Raw genomic sequence first — 18,831 nt, forward strand, 5'->3', positions numbered from 1 at the left:
GTGAGCACACAACTATGACATAAGTGGTCCACACCAACTACCAGCCACTCAAACTCAAGCACATCTGATGGGGCCAGTCCCTCCTTATGACACGAGAGGGATGAGCTGTGTGGTAGCCAGTGACTTCACACCTTGTCACATGCTTATCATTAGCACTTATTCTAAGTTTGAGTCTTTGGGTGCTGCTTGTGTGATACAAAAGTTTGAAGGGGTGATAGATTTTTGTTGGTGATTCAACACTGAATCAAACATCTCCTAGCAATTCTTTTTTACACTTCAAATCAGTTTAACTGAAAATGAGATATGTTATTAAAAATCTACTGTTTTCAACTACTTACATTGAGAATCAGAATTTTCTTGTTAACTTGTAAACCAAACAAAATATAGAAATAAACTGGATACTTAGGTTTATAATACTGCACCGGCCTTCAAGTATCCCCCAATTTCAAAAGCACGTTTATCAAGGCAGCTCCATTGCTTTTCCTTACTGCTTTTATGAGAAGTAAATGTCACAAATTTGAATTTATAAAATAAATATATATAATTGTAGTTTGGCTTTAATTTTTTTATGTTGGAATTTGAAGTAAAATTGTTTGAAGAAAGAGTTTATGCTTGATAGATGTTTATGCTTGGTAGATATTTGAAAACTGCTATTCTTTAGAGGAATTAAATGTAAAGGAGTGACTTGGTTTCAGTTTCAACCTTGATTTAACATTTAACATAGATTACTTACATGCAGTAAGTTTTAGTCATAGCAAATACCGAGTTTTACATATATTACGGCTAGCAACAGAAGAGAAACAGAGATATTGCAAAGAGGGCGCTGTTAGAAAACTCAGTCATCAGAATCTCCTTCGTATTGCTACAGTCAGCTCCTTTGTCAGTGATGTCCTCTTCATGACAATAAGCACATGTCTGAGTTTTAAACTTACATCTCCTGATAGAAAGTAAGAGTCAGTATTTCACATAATGGTTGCCACTGAGGTTGAAGGCTCTTATCAGAAAGAAAAATCATTTACAGTATCACAGATACAACATTTAATTTTTATGTAAACAAAAATAACTGTAAGTCTTTAAATAGATGTAAAAAGCCTTAGGTTTATATTTCCTGAACCATATCAGTTTTCCAGTTACTAGAATAAAAGGAAATTCCCAAATAGTTTGATAACTTGAGGCCATACACAAGATATTTCACTGGTTCCTATCACCCTGAATGTATGAGGCAGTCCTAATGAGCTAACTATCAAAATATATAAAATTTTAAGTACGGTAACTTACTATGGTAGAGAGGCTAACAGTTCAGCAGCATCCATTTCCCCTTTATTCCTTTAAGTTAATAAAACTGCAGGGTTTGACCTAGGCAAATGGGCACCCACAGACATTTCTCAGCCTCCTTCGCAAGCAGGTGTGGCCAAGAGACCTGGTCTATGGGATTTGAATGGAAATGATGGGTGCAACTTCAGATCAAGTCCTTAAAAAAGAAGCTGCTTGCTTCCTATTCAGCTTTTCCCATGGGCTAGTGGTTGTAGTTAAGTCAATGCACTCACTGGCAATGCAAACACAGTCAACCCTAGGGCAGGGTCGAGCAGCAGGAGAGAAAAGACTGGGTCCTCAGATGATCACAAGACTATGTACCAGCTCAGATTTTTTACACGAGAGAGAATCAAACTTTAAGCCACTCACTTAAATCACTCTTGATTCCTGTTAAAGCAGCCAAAACAACATCCCAGTATAATCTGCAAACAGCCAAAGTAAACTTTTGATTTTGGCAAAGAACATATAAAAGTGTGGCTATTATGGAATGAATTTTTGTTTCCACAAAATTCATATGTTGAAGTCCTAATCCCCTGGTGTGCCTCTATTTAGATAGGGGGGCTTTAAGGAAGTAATTACATAATTAAGGTTAAATGAAGTCATAATGGTGGAGTACTGATCTGAAAGGATTAATGTCCTTATAAGAAGAGAAAACAAAGAGCTCTCTCTCTCCCCCCTGCACACATGTACCAAGGGAAAGGCCATGAGAAGGTGGCCGTCTGCAAGCCAGGAAGAGAGCCCTCTTCAGAAACTGACCCTGTCAGATCTTCATCTGGTACTCCTAGGATCCAGAACTGTAAGAAAATAAATTTTTGTTTAAACAACCCTGTCTATGGTATTTTGTTATGAGAGCAGGAGAAGATTAATACAATGGCTATCTTATATTTGTATTTTGATGTCAATTAACTTTTTAGCATCTCCTTCCTCTGGAGGCAGTTACAACTAGATGTAGCCAAATCAGCTCTGCTCGGTTAGTTTATTACCACAGGAATAAACTGTGCCTCTAGGAATGGAGGGGAAGTGAAAGTCAGAGACTTTAACTTGTGGCTTCCTTAGATTGACCTCTGAAAAGGGAGAAAGATCCAAACATATGTTTCCAAGTTCCCACAACAATCACTATGAGTTAACGGGGATGTAAACAGGTATACGTTAACAGGATTCGATGTACATATACATTTTAACTTACTTTAAAGAAAAATTTTTAAAAATCAGTTATTTGAACAACTATTTTAGTTTCATGTATGTAGATACAGGCCAAATGGGTTATTTTTTAGTTAAGGATCAAAATATTGTCTTTCTTAACTGTCAAAGATAACCTGCCTTAAGGTAAACAAGAATCCTAAAGTAATAACCAAAACTTGTAACTCTGCCCCCCTGCCACCCCCTCCTCCAAGAGCTGGACTGATGTGAGCCTAAAATACAGCTGAACCCATGCATACCAGGTGCGGTCAGGACAACTGGCTGATATTTTTGAGTTGTGTTTAGAGGAAATTGTAAGTGAATAAGCACTATGGATGCTGTCCCTCCCTCCACATTTATCAGCAACAAATTATATAATTATTTTATGTTATTTTATTTTTAACATCATTTTTGGTATTTCATTTTGAAATGTTTCCAGTAATGGAATATGGGCAGCTTTTCAACTGTAGTCAAGAACCAGTAGGGTCATAAGTTGAGGGTTACTAAAAACAGAATCTCATTTGGGGTGACATTCTAAGCAGGTAACCAATAACACAAAATGATTTCTGACATGTCTATAAGATTCTTCCCCCTCCCTCTCTTAAAATTCTACTCTAGACAATTCTTTTGATGTAAAGCTTTGTTTCTTGACAAAATGACAACTTGAGATCTTATAAGGTGTTTATATTTTAGTATTAAAGGGTCCTAGACCCAACAATTACAATGTGTGAGTTCCCCCCCCCACCAAGCAATTCTCAGACACCACTTGGGCATCCTATAATTCAACTCAATTCTGACACTTTCCACCAGAGATAGCATCAGATTCCAAAGGTGAAGGGATCAGTCCCACAAAACTGCCCTCCCCCACCCCACAACTTCAGATGCCAGTCGCAAGTCCAGGTTATCACCTGTGCTTCTGACCAACCAGCTATGGACTGGAGGTTCCAAAGACCCACTCCTTGGGTTTGAGTAATTTGCTAGAGGGCTCACAGAACTCGGAGAAACATTTTACTTACTAGATTACCAGTTTATTGTAAAAGGATATAACCCAGAAATACCCAGATGGAAGAAATATACAGGGCAAGGTACGGGGAAGGGGCATGGAGCTTCCGTACCCTCTCCTGGCAGGCCAGTCACCCAGAACTTACACGTGTTCACCAACTGGAAGCTCCCCAAACCCAGTCCTTTTGGGTTTTGATGCAGGCTTCATTAAATAGGCATAATTGAATAAATCAATGACCACTGGAGATTGATTCAACTTCCAAGACCCTCTCCCCGAGGTCAGGGGGGTGTGACTGAAAGTTTCAACCCTCCGATAACATGGTTGTCTCTCCTGGCAACCAGTCCCCATCCTTAGGCGAAGTCCAAAAGTCACATCATCAACATAACAAAAGATACCATCATTCTCACTAGTTAGGGAATTCCAATAGGTTTAGGAGCTCTGTGGCAGAAATGGGATGAAGACCAACTATTTATTTATTATAACTCACAATATCACAGGTATAAATAAGTTAATCAGTTCTCTCCTGAAGGAAGTTTGGATGTGGCAAAGATGAAGGGTGCAGGACAACACTGTTGCCTAAAGAGATAGCACTATATGGGAGAGGTAACATCCAAAGGGAAGGCAAGGATGAAACGTCTAAGTCACAATTCCAGACCACTTTTACCCTAGTAAATATTCAGATACTTTCCCAACAGCTTCCCAATTCCTAAACCTGTCATTTCAATTAAAGGAACACATCTGTTTCATAAAATATTTCCCTAAAGCTTCTGTCATCTTATGCAGTGCCAGTAACAACTTACTCTACTTAGGCATAAACATACCATCCAGTTTTTCCCCTCTTAAGTAATATAACCATAAAACCCAAGATATACTGTGTCAGTATTCTCTCACTTAAAATCTACTCTAGAAATCTGAATCCATATTTTTGATGATAGAACACTTAGAATTAAAAGAAATTGAAAACATTTCATATAAAAGCCACACCTTCTGTTGTCAATGTACCTGTCACTGTCCAGGTCCTGGGCACCAGCAGGTGTTGAATGGTATGGCAACAGGGGCCAGAACCAACAGTGGAACACTGGGGAATCTAGGGCCCCAGAACTCTGGATGGTTTGATATTGGATTAATTTGCATTAAAGTGAAAGCAGCGTTCATATGAGAGAGCTACAAAGAGAAAATTTCAAGAAAAAATGTTTCTTCAGATTTTCAGCTTCTCCTCTCACTGTGTTTGAAGCCTTTGTACAGAGAATGCTGGAAGCGTTCATGATTATTTTCTGAAAGGTTAATTAAAACAACGTAAGGTATTTCCCAAAGTTTGTAAAATAATTCCCAAAGTTTGATATTATTATAATTTGATACACATAATTATAAATGTAAATGGCATGAATGAATGAAAAATGTATTCCTAGTTTTCCCTCATATTGTCTCTTGTTTGAAATAAGTAAGTCATGACAAATTTAGACATGTCTTCCTACCTGAAGATCTGAAGAGACAGAACTGCCTCGGTTGGAGTCATTGTGCAAAACTGGAGGTGAGCATTTCTCCTCATCTGATGACATTCTGTACAAATACTATAAAACAGGAGAAGCTAACTTTAGTTTGTTTTTTGCAATATTTAAACTAAAATAAAATGTTTTCTATATACATATATGTGTGTGTAATAACATCCTACCCTGTAAACAATAACCATTCGATATGTTAAAATCATTCAACATACTGAACACCCACAGACGAAATCACTGGGCAAGAAAAACATAAAGACTCACTTCCCAGCGAGTGAGTTTATAATGTAGTCAAGGAGATGAGACAAATACATGAAAGGTTAAAGAAAAAATGGAGGCTCCCCAGAAAAAGCCATGGTAGGGGCTGCTGAGAATCAGAACGTGTGATCACTGTTCCATAGCGTGTGAGGACCTAGATGCTGCATCCTTTCTTAAAAGATACTGAACCAAGAGAGAAGGAACAACCTATGTAAATTCTCTGCTTGGCGAACTGACCTTTTGGGAATACTATTTTAAGAAAAGCAAGCCTATATGGAACACTAGATTCTAATACCATGCAAAGAAAAATTGTTTAAGGTCTTAACGAAAAAAATAAATAATAATAAAAGTACTGGTAGTAACAAGTACATAAGTTCCTTAAAAGGCATATTATGACTATTCAAATGATCCGAACACCAGTTATATGTAAGACATTGGTGAGAAAGGTAAGATGAAGAAGTCCTTGTTCTCAAGGACTCTGCAATCTGTAAGGAGGGCCAGACGTGTATATATTAGAAATGACTGATGAAAAAAGTGCTGTTAGAGCCTAAAACAACAGAGGCACAAAGTAGGGAGGTCAGAGTAGCCTTTTTCACAGGGTAGGAAGATGAGGGTGCGAAGGAGTGGGAATAAACGATCAGGGTGTTGAGACCTGAAAGACAGATAAAAGATTAAAGGATATGCAAGGCAATAGCGCAGCATAAGCAAAGACAATGAGGCATGGACACATACTCCAGGAACTACAAGTAGTTTGTGAGGCTAAAGCAAAGGGGACAAAGCAAGGTTTGGCTAAGGAGGAAACAGGCAAGGTAAGGAGCAGCCAGATCACGGAAGATCATAATTATGTCATGTTAAAAAGTTTCGTCTTTCTTCTAAGAGAAGTTGTTGAAGTCTTAAACAAGTGATAACATGATCAGGCTTGTCTTTTAGAAAGATCACTCTGGCAGCTTTCAGGATGGATTTGAGAGGTGGGATACTGAAGAGAGAGCAACGGAGAGCCAACTTCAGTAGTCCAAGAGATAAATGTTCCCTCCGGCAAATGGGGACCTGAATGGAGCAGGCAGCCATGGGAGGTGGACGGAGTTATGCCTGTCAGACAGTTGCATTACGGCAGTGGAAATTCGAGATCATGATCAACAATTGGTGAAGGGGTTAAGGGGAGGAAATGCTGATCTCTTCCAGATTTCTGGCTTGCAACTAGATGGATGGTAGTGCTACTCCCCAGGGCAAGGAATACAGGAAGACAAGCAGGTTGGGAGGAAGGGTAATGGACTCACTATCAGACTCGTTGGGTATGAGGTGCCTCCGAGGCACGGAAGTGAGACTGCAGGTATGCAGTATCTGGGCACACCACCTATGCAATGCACAACTCCAAGGGCTGCCATTCCCAGTGGCTACAACGTGAATGGTGCTTTCTGGAGTTAAGCAAGGTGGGAGCCCTGCACTGGATGTATAGGTTTCGAGATTCATTTTGACGAATCGTCGGCATAATGGGAACTGCTGAAAAAAGAGAGAGGATAAGATCACTTATGAAAAGGAGTGTGAGAGAGACTGCTTACTCTGAGGTCCTTACACCCAAACTGTATGCAATATTTTTAGCACATGTGTATTTTTCTAGGAAGAGGATTCTGAGCTTCCAATAAATGTCCAGAGGGTACTATAACCTTAGTGAAGTTAAGGGCCACTAATGTAGCAAGAGGAGGGTTAAAATCAGAACCGCTAATATTTAAAGGGGAAGTGAAGAGCCAGCAAAGATGGAAAAGGAAGTCAGGACAGTAGAACAACGAGAACAGCATCACAAAAGCTTCCAGGAGGGAGTGGTCAGAAACAGATGCCAAAGGAAGATGGGAATCTGATAGAGTCCCTTGAATTTGGCAATCAGGAAGTTGCTGGGGCATTTAGCCTGAACAATTTCAGTGGACAGTGGAACAAGTCTCAATCACAGTGGGCTGAAAATTAAGAGATGAAGAAAATGAAATAGAAAGGGCAGATACAGGGAGAAGTGCAATATTAGAATGGAAACGTAGGTTGGGGTTAGACTGTGGAAAAGAAATTTCAACTTTGTTCAATGAGCATTACTGTGTAGAGACATGATAAGTAAATGAAATCTCAGCATGACTGACTTTAGTTAAGCCAATTAGGGAGGATAAAATAAGCACATACATCTGCAGCAAGGAATGGCTGCTTCACGGACTTCAAATCCACCACGGTGGTAACTTTGTCCCTTCTATTTCAATTCACTTCTTCCTTTAGGATGTGTTTGCAGACTGGTAATAAGGGGGGCAGGGGTTGGGGGGTGCTGATTATTTAAAAAACAAGTAAGTTGAAAAGTATGGTCAGATCTCAAAAAGGATTTCTGAATATAGATACTGCAGACACAAAACAACTACTGTACTTTTGGAAAATATGCTATAAATCTTCCATCTGCCCTGTTCTGATGCCAACAAGGTATGACAGTTTATCTAAAACTCTACCAACAGTAGTATTTTCCTTACTGTTTCTAGTTCAGAGACAAAGGAGAAAAATGAAACTTGCTTTGATGGGAAGCAGATGTACATCAGATACCTAAATTTTCAGTATTCTCTAACCCAAGATATCAGAAACCACGAGATAAAAAGTTCCGAGCGCTTGTCTATTGCCAGAGAAATCAAATTACATCTTGGTAATTGCCTGGCTGATAGGGGAAGCGGGGTCCGGGAATTCAAATTAACCTCCAAGAGGCAGAGAAAGAGTGAATTAACGCGCAAGCAGGCAGCAGGGTGACGTCCCTGCGCCCTTGAGCTGTCTTAGCTGCAGGCAAGGAGAAGGGGTGCGCCAGCCCCTCCCCACGTCAGGGACTACAGAGGGAGAAGCAGCTGCGAGCAAGCAAAGGGCTACAAGTTCTCTTCAATCACTTTCTCTTACCCCTGTGTTAATCGAATTCTTACTTAAAAACAAAGTATTACTCAGCCATAAAAAGAAACGAAATTGAGATATTTGTAGTAAGGTGGATGGACCTAGAGTCTGTCATGCAGAGTGAAGTAAGTCAGAAAGAGAAAAACAAATACCGTATGCTAACACATATATATGGAATCTAAGAACACACAAAAAAAGGTCATGAAGAACCTAGGGGTAAGACGGGAATAAAGACACAGACCTACTAGAGAATGGACTTGACGATATGGGGAGGGGGAAGGGTAAGCTGTGACAAAGTGAGAGAGTGGCATGGACATATATACACTACCAAATGTAAAATAGATAGCTAGTGGGAAGCAGCCGCATAGCACAGGGAGATCAGCTCGGTGGTTTGTGACCACCTAGAGGGGTGGGATAGGGAGGGTGGGAGGGAGACGCAAGAGGGAGGAGATGTGGGGATATATGTATATGTATATGTATAGCTGATTCACTTTGTTATACAGCAGAAACTAACACACCATTGTAAAGCAATTATACTCCAATAAAGATGTTAAAAAAAACCCAAAAAACAAGAAAACAAAGGGTTAGACATGGTCATTTTACCCCCTAACGTTTTAAATGACCAGAACCTATAGCGACAATACCGCTATACTTCAGGCACCCCTCACTCCTGCCCTCTCTTCCCGGACGGCTCGGAGGAAAAAAACCTCTCGACCTTGCCGCCCCGCAAAACAGCTGAAGGGCCCGCGTTTCGGGAAGATGCCCCCAGCCCTGTCCTGTCCGATCTCCGGGGGCGCCAACCCAGGCCGAGACACTTTAAACCCCACTCCAGTGCCTCCGCCAGGGGCGCGGGGCCCGCCCGCGGCGCCGCTACCCACCACCTCGGCTCTCCGCAAACACGGACTCCGTCCTCCGCGTCTTGTCTCCGCGTCGCCGCTGAGACAACAGTGAGTCCAGCGACTTCCTCAGCAGCAACCTGACACTTTCAAACTGCACGGAGGAAATAAGGACGGCCCCTAGCATTGGCCCCGAGCTTCAGCAATCTGCCGTCTGATTGGTCTGAGATCCGGGGGCGGGGCAGGAGGGAGAAGCCGGAATTAAGTTTCTTAGGGAGAGCCCCGCCCCTTGCATCGGCTTATTCGGAGGGGGCGGGGTCTTAGGGAGTCCCGCCCAGCGTACAGGAACCCATGATCAGTTGCGTTCTGCGCCTGCGGGAGACCAGGCGGCTCTGAGAGCAGGTTTCGTTAGAGACTGCCGAACAGGGCTGAAGTCAGCTAGGATGCTACGCAGCTGTCTGTGCGATAATGCCCATAGCCTATGCGTGTGGTCCTCATGCATGTGAATCATCTGCTTCCACAGGTGCCCTGCAGCAGAATCACTAACCCCCCCACCTGCTGATTCCTTCGGTCTTAGGCAGGGCCAGGGAATCTGAATTTTTTACAAAGACCAACAGTGATTCTGACGCAGGGGTCTGCGGACCAGGCTTTAAGACACTGCCGGACTAGGTTTTACTAGTGACTTCAAACGTGTCAGATTGCAAGCCAAAGCCCTTCGGGCGAAGTGAGTATTGACCTTAGAATCATCATAAGTATATCCTGGCTGTATCACGTACTCACTGTCACCTTGGATAATGCTATCCACATATAGGCTTGTAGGGGGATTAAATGACTTACTATATCTAAAATACCTATCGCATAAACATCAAAAAACTAATCTTGGGCTTCCCTGGTGGCGCAGTGGTTGAGAGTCCGCCTGCCGATGCAGGGGACACGGGTTCGTGCCCCGGTCCGGGAAGATCCCACATGCCGCAGAGCGGCTAGGCCCGTGAGCCATGGCCGCTGAGCCTGCGCGTCCGGAGCCTGTGCTCCGCAACGGGAGAGGCCACAACAGTGAGAGGCCCGCGTACCGCAAAACAAACAAACAAACAAACAAAAAACTAGTCTTTCAGCTTATATTGGCATAACGGCTAGAGGTACGTTAGGATCCAGGTGGCAAAGGGAGTGCCCCAATCTGGAGAACAAGTAATGAGATCCCGGTGAGTTTTCAGGCTCCCTGTGTTACCTGGAGGATGAGGTATCCGTTTCTTTTTCTGTAGATAGAAATGGCATAACCTGGGTCTCACCTACTTACCTGTTCACGGAGCCAGACTTCTATTTATACAAGCAATGAAATAAGAAGAGCACCAGCAGTTTCTTCAGCATAAGCTATGTTTGTTCTCTGCCCCCCACCTTTCCCATGCTTAAAATAAAGGACAAATTCCTATTGATAGATACAAATTCATACCTGGTCCCCAAATATGTTTTTTAATTGAATTACCATGTGGTGACCCCTTACACTGTAATTGTTTCTGATTCACTATCCCTGTGCCCTCCTGTACTTGGCTCCATGTTTCTCTTCTCTGTCCCTTTGGGGGTCAGGTTTTCATAGAAAACTGTTGGCTAAGGCATCACCATTCTTCTGTGAAGCTACAGCGAGAAAGAGAACAAACCTGTCTCCATGTTATGAATTTAGAACAGATTATTTTTCGAAGGTTCCTAGAGGTGGAGCCAAAGAGAGAGAGGGAGACTAAAACCCTCCACAAACCCATGAAAATTAAATTGCCAGCTTGAACCCTGCATAATTATTCTTTCAACAAATATTTATCTAACAGTATTCAGATGCAAAGCATTTTGTTGGTGCTAGGAATAGAGTGGTGAATAAAATAGACACACTCTGCTCTCATGGAACTTAGTCTAATTGGAAAACAGACATCAAATTAACAATACAAATGAATAAATAGTTATGAATTATGTTTGAAGTGAGGACAAATCAGGAAATGTCTGTGTGATAAAGTACATTTAAGCTGAGACCTGAAGGATGAGTATATAAAGAACTGACTTTAATAAACACACATATAATGTTTTCAATGTTCAGGTCACTGTACAAATTAACTCATTTAATTCTCAGATTCTCCCTGTGACATGGACTCTGTTTCCATCTTCATTTTAAAGATGTGAAAATTGAAACCCAGAGAGGTTATGTGGCTTGTCTAGGCACACACAGCTAATAAGAGCAAAACTGGCATTCAAATTGAGGCAGTCTGGGCTCCAAAGTCCATGTCCTTATCACTCAAAATGTTCTGTTGGGAATAGCATCACTGTTATGGATTAGATGGTATCCTCCAAAAAAGATATGTTTAAGTCCTAAGCCCTAGTACCTGTGAATGTGACCTTATTTGGATATGGGGTCTTTGCAGATATAATCAAGTTAAAATGAAGTCATACTGGATTAAGGTGGGCCTTAACCCAATGACTTGCATCCTTATAGGAGAGGGAAATTTAGACACAGAAGAGATATAGGGGAGAAAGGGAGGCAGAGATTGGAGTGATGCATCTATAAACCATGGAATGCCAAGTATTACCAGCAACCACCAGAAGCTAGAAAGGCAAGGAAAGATCTTCCCCTAGAGTGTTCAGAGAGAGCATAGCCCTGGTGACACTGTGGATTTCTGACCTCCAGAACTGTGAATGAATAAATTTCTGTTGTCTCTTATATACACTACCAAATGTAAAACAGAGAGCTAGTGGGAAGCAGCAACATAGCACAGGGAGATCAGCTCAGTGCTTTGTGACCACCTAGAGGGGTGGGATAGGGAGGGTGGGAGGGAGATGCAAGAGGGAGGAGATATGGGGATATATGTATACGTATAGCTGATTCACTTTGTTATACAGCAGAAGCTAATACAACATTGTAAAGCAATTATACTCCAGTAAAGATGTTAAAAATTTTTCTGTTGTCTCAACCACCCATTTTGTGGTAATATGTTATGGCATCCCTAGGAAATCAATACAGTGGCCAAGGCCTTGAGGTAAGAAAGCACTTATTATATCTGGATGATGAATAAAAGCAAGTAATCTTAGTGAAGTAGGGACAGGTACAGGATAAGGCTGCAGATGGAAGTAAGGGTTCTATGTTAAGGGTTTGAGATTTTACTTAAAGTCCATTGGGATATTTTTAGATGTTCAGGAGAGAAATGAAAACAATTTATAATAGAGGGGTTGCAAGGGAGATGGAGAGAAGATGACAGATATGAGATGTATTTTGGAAGTAGAATTGATGGGACTTGATGAATTGTATTTGAGATGAAGGAGAGAAGTGCTAAGAAGGATACTCCGGTTTCAAGTTTGTGACTTGAGCGACTGGGTGGATGACATTTACTGAGAAAGAGAACACTGGATGAGGATCAGGTTTTAAAAGGAGAAGATCAAAAGTTCATTTTTTTTTTTTTTTTTTTGCGGTACGCGGGCCTCTCACTGCTGTGGCCTCTCCCGTTGCGGAGCACAGGCTCCGGACACACAGGCTCCGCGGCCATGGCTCGCGGGCCCAGCCGCTCCGCGGCATGTGGGATCTTCCGGGATCGGGGCACGAACCCGTGTCCCCTGCATCGGCAGGCGGACTCTCAACCACTGCGCCACCAGGGAAGCCCAAAAGTTCATTTTTAAATATGCTGTTTGAAATACCTGGACATAGCCAAGTGACTGTGCATTAGGCCATTAGACATATATGTCTAGAGCTCAGAAAAGAGGTCAGGACACAGATACGTAAATCAAGGAGGCTTTGCATGTAGAAATTGTGGAGGATTTCAAAACTGGCTCCAATTATTCATCTCTTACTATATCAGTGTCCTTTGCCATGCCTTCTCATTAACGTCAGATGGGATGTTAAGAAACATGATGGAGGCAGAGGATTTTAAGATGCTTGTTGATTGGCTTGGCTTGCTTTTGCCCTCTGTTATCATCATGAGAACGTGTCTCAACTAGCCTAGTGGAAGTTGACAGTGTAGTAGACCTGAGTTGCCTGATCATCCCTGCTGAGGCCATCCTTGATCAGTCTATAGCCACCCGACACCCAGACAGGTGGGTAAGTCCAATCAAGGATGGCAGAACCACCCAGCCAACCTGCATTGTCAGGAGCTAAATGAACATTGATTGCTTAAAGTCATTGTGCTTTGGGGTGGCTTGTTATGTAGATTTATTGTGGTAATAAATAACTGATAAGATGCAATTTAAAGTTAAGGAACTAGATGAGACAACCTGGGGGAAGAGAGTAAAGTGAGTAGAGAAGAGGGTTTAGAACTGAACCCTGGATTCCTCTAATGTTCAGAGGTTGGGTACCAATGGAGGAGCCAGCAAATGAGACAGAAGGAGGGGCTGGAGAAGTGGGAGGAAAACCAGGAGAGGCTTCAGTAAAATGCTACTGAAGTGACTACTGTGTTTGTCCATATAGATGCCTTTCCATGGACCCTAAGTTCTGAACATCTGCTCTGATATCTGTTTCCTTTTAATCCCCACTGTTTTAGGTTAAGCTGTTGCTAAATTTGGACTGTTTCTCTCATTGCAGGTCTTTATTTCTTCTTTCTATAATTCACTCTTCACACTGCTTATAAATTATCTTCTTAAATTTGGATTACATCACTTCTTCCTCAAAAATCTTCCTTGGTATTACATGACATTCAAAGCTCCCCTAAATTCAGAAGATCTATCCTGGAGTTTTCAGATTTACCATGTACTAGGTGTACAACTTTGGGGAAGCTTTGTATCCTTTAGGAGCCTAAGCTCATCTCTTTAAAGTTGGGAAAATAATAGAATCTACCAAATCTAAATCTAAAGCTAAACCTGAACCTATATCTGTCTATCTATCTATCATCTATCTATCTATCTACCTATTATCAAAAATCTATTCCCCCCTTCCATAGTAAAATCATCAACTCTGAGCACATGGCTGCCTAGGTAGACTACATTTCCCAGTCTACCTGGCAGTAAAGTGAGGTGATGGAATATGAGTGGAAGTGAAATGGGATTTAAAACCTTAGTTATGCTTTCTCTAAGCCTTCTCCTTCCTCACTTTGTTGGGCTGAATGATCAGGTGGAATAGAACTCTGCCATTTCTCTAATATAGGAAAACAAACAAATTGTTTCTTTTTTTCCTTTAAGTCCCTGTATTTTTGGGACAATCTCTTATAGCTATCCTTCCAACAAATATCACAACTAGATCTATACAGATGGACATATGAATCTATTGGGAAGCAATGTATGTGAAAGTACTTGGCAGTTTTTAAAAGTACAAAGGGTTCAGGTTTGTAAGATCTGGTGTTTAATGTTCTTCAAGATGAAGGCATGAACCTAAGATGGCTCTAGGTACCTGTTGAGAACATCGCTGAGTTATTATTGTTGGAAAGAGCTGAAACTCATGTTATTTTTGCTAAGCCTGGGTTAGGGGACTGATTTGAAACCTCTTTATTTTCCAGGTCATCCCTGACTCATCTAAAAAGCCTGTCTCCTCACCCTATTATTTATTTAGCTAGGACTGTAAGGGAACATTCCTTGACCTGGAAGTCTTTAACATTGATGACTCCTGTTCTAGGGTAGCAACCATAATCTAGTCTATTACTTTCATTTTATGGAGGAATAAATTAGATCTAGAGAAAACTGTATTTGCTTTCTTGGAATTGCCAATCTGGAAAGAGAGAGAAAGTATCAAATATAGAGAAGTCCAGGGGAAAGGAATAAGGGTGGAGATGGGGAGAGATTTCAGGGTCAGAACCCTTGCTAGGACCATATTTGGGTGAGACTGCCATGGTGTGCCCTAAGGTCTTGATACATTATAGCTAACCCCATGGTTGTATTTCCATAAGACTGCTGGACTCACAGATTTTCCTTCCCTTCTTTTTCATTCTCTACTCCTCAGTTCAGATGTACCTGCCTTTGTCACAGCCTCTCAGGCTGGACCTTGTTTCTCCAGGTTACAGTGGCTGACATAGTAATTTAATCTCCACCGATGAGAGAGGCACAAGTCTCCAGTGAGTACTGGCCTTCTGGAAACAATGCTCTTGTTTTTCTAAATCAGAAAAGTGACTTGATGGTGAAATCTGAGTTCCGGCAGGAAGGTGTGCAAAGAACATGGTAGATTATTTTGGGGCACGTGGCTTACAATGCATGTCCCTACATAGAATTTCTGTAGCTGGACTACGTAGTCTATTTAGAATCCCAGTGCACACTGAGAGCCAAAAAGATGGATTCATTGAACACATTTAACTGAAGGACAGCAGAGGGAGAAAGACTGTCAATAAGCAAAGACAAAGGGAGGTGGTGGGCACTGTGGGCACAGTGGTCTGCAGATGAGGCAGCATGGCAGCGCTGTGCAGGGGTGGGTATTTGTAGTGGAATAAGAGCTTATTCAGAATATTTTGATTCCCTGGAATCCACAGCTGCATTTTGCTACACAGCATTCCCTGGTCTCTTAATGGCAGAACGGAGTTTGTTTCTTAGCCCTCATCATCAGCCTTCTCTGTTCTTCCTAATTATAAAGACATGCCCTTGAACCCCTCTGTTAGCATCCTCTAGCCATAGAAAAACTTCCTTACTCTTATCATTTCTTTCTCCTGTTAAAACAATCTAGGACTAGCTGCAAGAGGCACATTAATTAGTTTTTCACAGAACAATACTACTTGAGTCCCACTGATGTTTTGAGTATTCTACAGATGTTATATGCTTGGGGCGTTAGGGCTTCTGAGGGTAGGTTTGCCGATGAGGGTAATTCAGTTCAGTGATAAGAATCTATGCAATTCTATTTTTTACTATAATAATTTTTTTATGTTGAGGAAAGTTCCCTCTATGCCTACTTTCTGCAGGGTTTTTATCATAAATGGGCGTTGAATTTTGTCGAAAGCTTTCTCTGCATCTATTGAGATGATCATATGGTTTTTCTCCTTCAATTTGTTAATATGGTGTATCACGTTGATTGATTTGCATATATTGAAGAATCCTTGCATTCCTGGAATAAACCCCACTTGATCATGGTGTATGATCCTTTTAATGTGCTGTTGGATTCTGTTTGCTAGTATTTTGTTGAGGATTTTTACATCTATGTTCATCAGTGATATTAGCCTGTAGTTTTCTTTGTGACATCCTTGTCTGGTTTTGGTATCAAGGTGATGGTGGCCTCATAGAATGAGTTTGGGAGTGTTACTCCCTCTGCTATATTTTGGAAGAGTCTGAGAAGGATAGGTGTTAGCTCTTCTCTAAATGTTTGATAGAATTCGCCTGTGAAGCCAGCTGGTCCTGGGCTTTTGTTTCATTCTTTTTTCTTTATTCTGTTCCGCAGCAGTGAATTCCACCATTCTGTCTTCCAGGTCACTTATCCGTTCTTCTGCCTCAGTTATTCTACTATTGATTCCTTCTAGTGTAGTTTTCATTTCAGTTATTGTATTGTTCATCTCTGTTTGTTTGTTCTTTAATTCTTCTAGGTCTTTTTTTAACATTTCTTGCATCTTCTCGATCTTTGCCTCCATTCTTTTTCTGAGGTCCTGGAGCATCTTCACTATCATTATTCTGAATTCTTTTTCTGAAGGTTGCCTATCTCCACTTCATTTAGTTGTTTTTCTGGGGTTTTATCGTGTTCCCTCATCTGGTACATAGTCCTCTGCCTTTTCATCTTGTCTATCTTTCAGTGAATGTGGTTTTTGTTCCACAGGCTGCAGGATTGTAGTTCTTGTTTCTGCTGTCTGCCCTTTGGTGGATGAGGCTATCCAAGAGGCTTGTGCAGGTTTCCTGATGGGAGATTCTGGTGGTGGGTAGAGCTGACTGTTGCCCTGGTGGGCAGAGCTCAGTAAAAGTTTAATCTGCTTGACTGCTGATGGGTGGGGCTGGGTTCCCTCCCTGTTGGTTGTTTGGCCTGAGGCAACCCAACACTGGAGCCTACCTGGGCTTATTGGTGGGGCTAATGACAGACTCTGGGAGGGCTCACGCCAAGGAGTACTTCCCAGAACTTCTGCTGCCTGTGTCCTTGTCCCCACGGTGAGCCACAGCCACCGCCCACCTCTGCAGGAGACCCTCCAACACTAACAGGTAGGTCTGGTTCAGTCTCCCCTGGGGTCACTGCTCCCTCCCCTGGGTCCCGATGTGCACACCACTTTGTGTGTGCCCTCCAAGAGTGGAGTCTCTGTTTCCCCCAGTCCTGTCGAAGTCCTGTAATCAAATCCCACTAGGCTTCAAAGTCTGATTCTCTAGGAATTCCTCCTCCCATTGCTGGACCCCCAGGTTGGGAACCTGATGTGGGGCTCAGAACCTTCACTCCAGTGGGTGGACTTCTGTGGTATAAGTGTTCTCCAGTCTGTGAGTCACCCACCCAGCAGTTATGGGATTTGATTTTACTTTGATTGCGCCCCTCCTACCATCTTATTGTGGCTTCTCCTTTGTCTTTGGATGTGGGGTACATTTTTTGGTGAGTTCCAGTGTCTTCCTGTCGATGATTGTCCAGCAGCTAGTTGTGATTCTGGTGTTCTCACAAGAGGGAGTGAGAGCACATCCTTCTAATCCGCCATCTTGGTTCCTAATCCTCCACACATTCTTTTTTTTTTTTTTTTTTTTTTTTTTTTTTTTTTTTTTTTTTTTTTTTCTTTTTGCGGTATGTGGGCCTCTCACTGCTGTGGCCTCTCCCGTTGCGGAGCACAGGCTCTAGACGCGCAGGCCCAGCGGCCATGGCTCACGGGCCCAGCCGCTCCGCGGCATGTGGGATCCTCCCAGACCGGGGCACGAACCCGTATCCCCTGCATCGGCAGGCGGACTCTCAACCACTGCGCCACCAGGGAGGCCCACATTCTTTTTTTTTAATTAATTAATTTTTGCCTGTGTTGGGTCTTCATTGCTGTGTGCAGTCTTTCTCTAGTTGCGGAGAGTGTGGGCTACTCTTTGTTGTAGTTCATGGGCTTCTCATTGTGGTGGCTTTTCTTGTTGCGGAGCACAGACTCTAGGGCTGGCATGTGGGCTCAGTAGTTGTGGCTCATGGGCTCTAGAGTGCAGGCTCAGTAGTTGTGGCACATGGGCTGAGTTGCTCCGTGGCATGTGGGATCTTCTGGGACCAGGGCTGGAACCCGCATCCCCTGCATTGGCATGTGGATTCTTAACCACTGTGACACCAGGGAAGCCCCTACGACACCTTCTTTATCCATTCATCTGCCAATGGACATTTAGGTTGCTTCCATGTCTTGGCTATTGTAAATAGTGCCACTATGAGCATAGGGTGCATATATCTTTCAAATAAGAGTTTTCATCTTTTCCAAATATATGCCCAGGTATGTGATTGCTGGATTATATGGTAATTCTATTTTTAGTATTGTAAGGAACATCAATACTATTCTCCATAGTAGCTGCACCAATTTACATTCCCACCAACAGTGTAGGAGGGTTCCCTCTTCTCCACACCCTCTCCAGCACTTATTATTTGTAGACTTTTTTTTTTTTTTTTTTTTTTTTTGCAGTATGTGGGCCCCTCACTGTTGTGGCCTCTCCCGTTGCGGAGCACAGACTCCGGACGCGCAGGCCCAGCGGCCATGGCTCACGGGTCCAGCCGCTCCGCGACATGTGGGATCTTCCCGGACCGGGGCACGAACCCGTGTCCCCTGCATCGGCAGGCGGACTCCCAACCACTGCGCCACCAGGGAAGCCCTGTAGACTTTTTGATAATGGCCATTCTGACTGGTGTGAGGTGATACCTCATTGTAGTTTTGATTTGCATTTGTTTAGTAATTAACCATGTTGAACAGCTTTTCATGTTCCTGTTGGCCATCTTCTTTGGAGAAATGTCTGTTTAGGTCTTCTGAGAATCTACGCAATTCTAAATTATGACTCTCTCCTTCCCTTC

At 42.5% G+C, this 18,831-nt stretch overlaps 1 protein-coding gene across 3 annotated transcripts in view; it reads right to left on the reverse strand.

Annotated features, from left to right (window-relative positions):
- Nucleotides 1-9,114, reverse strand: part of POC5 (POC5 centriolar protein) — a 42,253-nt gene extending 33,139 nt beyond the window's left edge. For 2 of the 3 annotated variants that reach the window (XM_081230825.1, XM_081230823.1), the window contains exons 1-2: nucleotides 9,030-9,110; nucleotides 4,972-5,067 (exon numbers count right to left, since the gene is read on the reverse strand). In XM_081230825.1, the coding sequence (XP_081086951.1) occupies nucleotides 4,972-5,055 (84 nt within the window). In that variant the 5' untranslated portion in view covers nucleotides 5,056-5,067; nucleotides 9,030-9,110. Of the gene's footprint in view, nucleotides 1-4,971; nucleotides 5,068-9,029 lie in introns of all 3 variants that reach the window. The other variant, XM_081230824.1, reaches the window with a different exon arrangement.
- Nucleotides 9,115-18,831: the final 9,717 nt, after the last annotated feature.

The sequence above is a fragment of the Mesoplodon bidens genome, assembly GCF_964165515.1.
Source record: "Mesoplodon bidens genome assembly, chromosome: 4".
Classification (NCBI taxonomy): domain Eukaryota; kingdom Metazoa; phylum Chordata; class Mammalia; order Artiodactyla; family Ziphiidae; genus Mesoplodon; species Mesoplodon bidens.